Source organism: Bactrocera oleae, chromosome 2 (genome assembly GCF_042242935.1).
Source record: "Bactrocera oleae isolate idBacOlea1 chromosome 2, idBacOlea1, whole genome shotgun sequence".
In the NCBI taxonomy this organism is placed as follows: domain Eukaryota; kingdom Metazoa; phylum Arthropoda; class Insecta; order Diptera; family Tephritidae; genus Bactrocera; species Bactrocera oleae.
The window spans coordinates 18035016-18041375 of record NC_091536.1 but is presented as its reverse complement, the minus strand read 5'-3'; the positions used below and the strand labels follow the sequence as shown (position 1 = coordinate 18041375).

Genomic DNA, 6360 nt, shown 5'->3' with positions numbered 1-6360 from the left:
TTTACTATTCATTTTTTGCATTTATTTCTTATATTTAATATTTTTTTAATTCATTATTATTATTTTATTTTATTTTAATTATTTATAATTAATGTTTTATCTAAACATCTATTAATAACTAGCGCTAAAGCAATAGGAAACTGTACTCTTTATATACCAAAGTTTATATTACATTGTACATATTTATTGAATTTAATTAAAAATATAGAGTTAAGTTAGTAAATTACTAGATTTAATTTAGGTTAATTTAATTTAGTATTGTTTTTGCTAGTATACATAAATTTTCAAAATCGTATCATAGTTTTTTTTTCTAGTTTATTATTATTATTATTTTTATATTGAGTTATATTTGTATACATAAGTAGTATGTTAGTGTGTGTGTTGGTATGTACAATACACCATATTGCATGCTTAATGTTGTGTATTTTTGGCCCTACGCTCCCTCCGGAGTTAAAGGAAATATTATAATGCTTTGTATTTATATATATTTCTAGTGTTTAGAGTGCATAAAATTTACAATTGCATTATACTTGTATAATTTCTTTTTTGACATGACAACCTCAAAAAAATTGCAGCACGTAATTTTTTATATTTTACAAAATTTTTTTTCAATGCTTAAGTAGGTTTTTAGTATTCGAATAGAACGTTGGCGCTTTATTTTAGTTTACTTTTTTGTTCCTTTATTGGTTTTTTTACTATATATAATTTTTTTTTGAAAATAAATATTTTTATAAAATGGCTGTGAATTTAAAAATTAGTAATAATTTATTTTTTAAGTTCAACGCGTGCAATTTTTTTCAATGATTTTGTGTATAAACGTTTTTTATTTCTTTTTAATTTTTAATACATATTTAAGCTTAGTTCTTTGGTTGTATTTACAACTACTGTTCCCATTTTGATCACTCTTAGTTTCTAAGTTCTGGTTTTTTAAATATTATATTTTATGTGATAAAAATAAACTAGATTTTGAAGATATGTAAAGGCGAAAGTTGCAGAAATTGATTCAATTTTTTTAATAAAAAAAAGCATAGCAACATTATTTTTGTTGTTTTTATAATAAAATATTTTTGTAAAAAAAAAAGCATTTAGCTATCATTGCGGGTGTTGTACCGTTATTGTTGTTGTTGCTATTGTTAATTGCATAATTTTGATTTTGAATAATTATTTGTTGCTGACTTGAATAACTTTATGATTTTGAAGGTTTAATATTTTTGTATAGTTATATATATAATTTGTTTTTAATTTTTTATATTTTATTTTAATTTTTCAGTTATTAAGGAAGTACTTTATTTGTGAAGCAAGTATGTCTGTTTAGTACTGGAAAATATTTTTTTACTTATTATTTAAAAGCGAAAGAAATATGAGTCATTAATCGGTTTATTAATATATATAATTTGGAATGTATTTTTCTATTTTTGCTTTTACAATTTTTAAATTAATAAATTTAAATAAATGTAAAACAAATTTTTGTTTGTCAGTTTAGAGCTCGTATTTGCAAAATAAATCGCTTGCGAGTCCAAAGACTTAAGGCACACACTTTTTGTTGAAGCCATCCTAGGTCGTGTACATAGATATTTATATGCTTGATAAAGTTGAATTACGTATATGAGCAACAAATAAATTGATTGTGATATTTATAGTTACTTGCGTATATATTTGATTAAATATAGTAAATATTACAAACTATATCTGAAGAAGTTCGTGCCTTAAGTCTTTTGTTAAAATAGAAGAATGCAGACGAAACATATGTTTACTATTTCTTGCGCTTATTACGATTTTTTGTTATAATTTTTGCAATAACGTGATTGTGGAAGATTTGGATAGTATATATTTGGCAAACGGTTTTTTATTTAACTCTTTCATAATTTTTATGCATATACAATATAATAAAAAATGTTTTACTTTCATATTTAGGTTGGGTGGTGTTGAATCTGCCTTTAAATATTTATTTTTTCTACATTTGGATATACATATTTCGATGTTTTGGTTGGGAGAAAGTTTGCTTTTTCCAAATATTAAAAAAATTATAATTTTGGTATATCAATAAATTTATATAAATTTTATTATTTAATTTATGCTGGGGAAATTTTAGTAAAACTAACATATTAATTAGTTATACTGAAAGCTAAGCAAGTTTTTGAAACTAATTTGAACTATAAAAAAGCAACTATAATTTATTTCAAATTAAATTAGCAAAACTGCATCTAATAAACAAATTTTTAGGTTATGTTGTAATTAAATCAAAGTTTGTTTTTACAATTTTTTTCAAAATGAATAATAAAATGTTTTCTAGAAATTAATTATTTTAAAAATTTAATCTTTTTTAGAAGTCAGTAAGGGAGTTTTGGACTTTTCGTAACAATTTGGATTGTAATGCTAGAAAAAAACACTTTGTTACCATTTTTAAGCAACATTTTGAGGTGTACTAAGGCAAAATATATTAAAACCCTGTATATTTGGTTGATATTATATAAAAATGATTTAAACTATGTTAAACATAATCAAAAATATATGTTAACTTTTTTTTGAAAATAGTCGAAATTTTTTTCAGGGTTTCATGCGTTAATTTTTTTTATTTTTAATTACCGAGATGAAAAAAGGAAGATAAAAATTAAAATTTTTTTTTGTTCAAAATTTTATTGATGGCTTGACATTATCTAGTATTTTTTAGTAAAACTGAATGCCCAAACATTTTTCTTGCTACCAATTTCCAAAAAAAAATAAGCAAGAGCATAGAAAATACCAAAAAAGGTCTATAGAGAGTCATGAAAAGTTTAGAAGATATGTGAACAGAAGAGTTTTCAGAAGACTGATGAGATATCTGTACGATATATGCTAACGGTACTCTATTTTAATTGCTCAAATATATTTTTTCCTCTTTCTAAAATTTCTTTAGTCCAGACAATTTTTATACAGTTTGCTATTATAAAGTGTTACTAAAACTTTGCACAACACTGTTTTATTACAAATACCTTGGCTCATTACCATATGAAACGCGCGGGCAAACTGCCTACTGATTCAGCAGCGTGTTGGTCACCTCCGAGAAGGAGCACAGCGGATTTACGTTCGTCATAATGTGATCACTAATGCCATTGCTGATAATGCTGCCTTGCGTGTTGCCACTGCCGCCGAGCACAGTTGGGCCGCCGCTACCGCTGATCAAGTACGTGGCTGTGGCAGCGTTGGGTGCATAGGCTAGGGCCGTTTGTGACAGCAGATGCGCGGCGTGATGCTGCGACGAGGCGATGGGGCGCTGCGTTAGATTGTGGTCCAGCCCATTTAATGCTGTTGTTGTTGTTGTTGTGATAGCTTCGCTGGCATGTATGGGCTGCATTGCGGTGCTCCCGTTTATCATCGATGCTGGTGTAATAACTATCGGCGCTATGATTGTCAACTGGTGATGATGATGGTAGGCAGCAGCAGCGGCGGCGGCGGCGGCAGAGGCTACAGTGGCGGTCGCAGCTGCGCTCGAGTTTGGTATATCTGTGTCGCTACCATTGCTGCCGCCGCCATTCAGGAGCGCAATGTGCCCCGTGGCGGCGGCAGAGTTGGTTAACGCTGTTGCGCCACTGCCGGCGCTGGGGGAGTGGCACGTCGGGGATGAGCTGGACGAAGCTGTGGAATTGCAACCGGGTAGTGTTTGCAATTGGTTGGTGTAGCTCAGTTGTTGCAGTTCCAACTGTTCCAATTGCTGCTGCTGTTGTTGTTGGTGGTGGTGGTTGAGCAATACCTATAGTTTTTTTTGTTGTAGATTTTGTTAATTTTTTGGAGGAGGTAAGAAAGTTTAATTGTTAGTAGCTGAGTTCGGTAGTTTGGTTTACATAAGTAATACAGACATACATATACCGTACAAACATATGTATCCTCGTATCTGTCTAAACTGTATTTTAAGTGTCACATTGAAGTTGTAAGCAAATAATACTAATGATGGTGTGCGTTGGCACATATTTGTCAACAAAATTTTATAATAACTTTTGTGTAAGAGCAACAACAATAACGATATACAACAAAAACCTACAAATTTTCTTTTTTCTTTTGAATATAGTTGAAATGTAAATTTTTTTTTGTTTGTATAAAAGTGGTTTGAGTGCTGTAACTAATTTACATATCTACTACAACAAAATGAAGTTAAGCGAAAGCAACATAAAATTGACCGAAGGTAACTTACATAGGGCTACAACATTCAATTCTATTTTGCAACAACTGTTTTACTTATTCTAAAATGTGCTCTATGTTATATTGACAAATCGGGTGTTGCTGCAACATTTTTATAGAAAATTTGTTGCGAGCACATAAGACATGTTTATTGCAAGTATTTTGGCAGGTGAGTAAAATTATGAAATTTTTTCGAAATGTTTTTGGCAACATGTTGCTAGCAACATAAAATAATTGAAAATTCTATATGTGGTAGAATCTATTACTATTAATATAATATATAAATAAAGGATTGTTATGAACTTTCGACAAGTAGATGCGCCTGTCCTTGATGTACAGCAACAAGGTATGGCAAATACATTGCATAAATAGCTATTAGAACAAATCTGCAAAATTGCTGGACATGTCATAGAGCAAACATACAAACTAAAAAAACACTAAATCAAAATATATTCCAAATGAATTACATATTTTCTATCATTTACAGAACAGTCGGCAACATGTTGCTAAGAAAATTTTTCATCAACTCTGCTACATATTCAGAAAGTAGAAAATGATGTTGTTATCACAAATGATTCAATGCTTAAAACATTAAATAGTTTTCAGCAACATGTTGCTAGCAATATTTTTATTATTTTTTATTTGTGGAAGAATTTAAAGCAATGAAATAAAATATTGGCAATTTAAATTTAATTGAATTCTATCTATCTATCTATCTAGCAACATGTTTTAGCAACATTTTAATGTCTCTCTGATTATCATACGATATACACAGAAAAACAAACGTAGTAAAATAGTTGATATCAAAGCGTAGTGTAAACAATGCAAATTTCCTACACAAATTAATTAATATTACAGTGATGACAAAGAGAAAATTTTATGTTGCTTGACCACGCCTCTTTGTCTGCAAACTACATTTACAAAAAATACATTACGTAATTTGTGTATTTTCAATTAAGTTGGCTCACAGAGCGCCTCCTACATGCTGCGTAGCAGCTGCAGCCGTCACAATATGTGAGCCATTATGTGCAGTGCTGGAAGGAGAAGAAGAAGAAGAAGCAGAGTTTGCAGTGCTGATTGTGTTGTTGTTGGTGGCATGGTGATGGTGGTGATGGTGATAAGTGAAATACGAATGCGAGTATTGTGAGTACGCAGGACTCCATACCTCGCTACCGTTCGCCGCTACATGAGCGGCGTGCGCATGCGCATGATGATGATGGTGATGAGGATGAGTGTGCGCATGCGCGTGCGCCACATGTGCATGGGAATGCGCGTGCGCGTGCGCTTGAGAATGATGATGTGCATGGTGATGTACTGCCGCCGCCGCTGCGTGCTGTGACTGTGCATGTTGATGTGCAGCTGAAGCAGCTGCCGCCGCCGCTGCTACAGCGGCTGTTGTTGTTGGTGTCGAGCCAACGTCTGGCGGTGCTAAGCGCGTTGAGTGCAATGGCAGATTGTTGGCGGATGCAGTGGTAGGGGTGTTCATATCACTGGCGCTTGCGTGTTGCATGTGGGCGTGCAAGTGCTGCTGCTGCTGCGTATGTGGGTGCGTCAAATGTGTGGCAGTGGTATTAGAGAGTTGTTGATCAGCCACCGAATTGCCGTTGGAGCGTTGCGTCAATTGTTGTTGCGTTGCGGGCGCTACCTGTTGTTGTTGCTGCTGTTGCGGAGAAGTGGTGTGAGAGGAAGAGGAATACAGCCCCGAATCATCGTGCTGCAGTTGATAACTGTCCGGTGTTGCAGCGTTTTTGACATCCTTCACGGTGGCGCTGCCATTCCATTTGGTGCTTACCACTTCATTTTCGTTGTTGTTGTTGTTAGCGTAACTAAGCCCATTGGTCAGCGGGGTAGACTGTGGCGAACGTTCAGCATTGCTGTGATGACGTCTACTGCTGCCTCCGCCAATGCTATTAATAGGAATGCCGCTGGATTGTGAACCCCACATCAACACAGTTTGTCGCTCATATGGATCCTGCTGTGTCGCACTCAGTTCCAGTTTCGGCGTAGCGCTGCCACCGCCACCGCTGCCGCCATTCACTATTATATTTGTATTGCTGCCCACTCTAGCGGCATGCGCAGCAGCAGCAGCGGCGGCGACGGCAGCGCTCCCATCTATCGGCGACGGTCCGTCCGATGAGCACGACACCACCTCCATAATGTGCGGCGAGGATTTCGGCGTCTTCAGTGGAACTTGCTACAACGAAT

The 6360-nt window shown here is 34.1% G+C and overlaps 1 protein-coding gene across 2 annotated transcripts in view; it reads right to left on the bottom strand.

The window, feature by feature from the left end:
- Positions 1-2201: 2201 nt before the first annotated feature.
- ss (spineless) overlaps positions 2202-6360 on the bottom strand; it is a 90617-nt gene continuing 86458 nt past the window's right edge. The window contains exons 10-11 of one of the 2 annotated variants that reach the window (XM_070110242.1): positions 5321-6349; positions 2202-3730 (exon numbers count right to left, since the gene is read on the bottom strand). In XM_070110242.1, the coding sequence (XP_069966343.1) occupies positions 3011-3730; positions 5321-6349 (1749 nt within the window). In that variant the 3' untranslated portion in view covers positions 2202-3010. The remainder of the gene's footprint in view (positions 3731-5320; positions 6350-6360) is intronic. The other variant, XM_070110239.1, reaches the window with a different exon arrangement.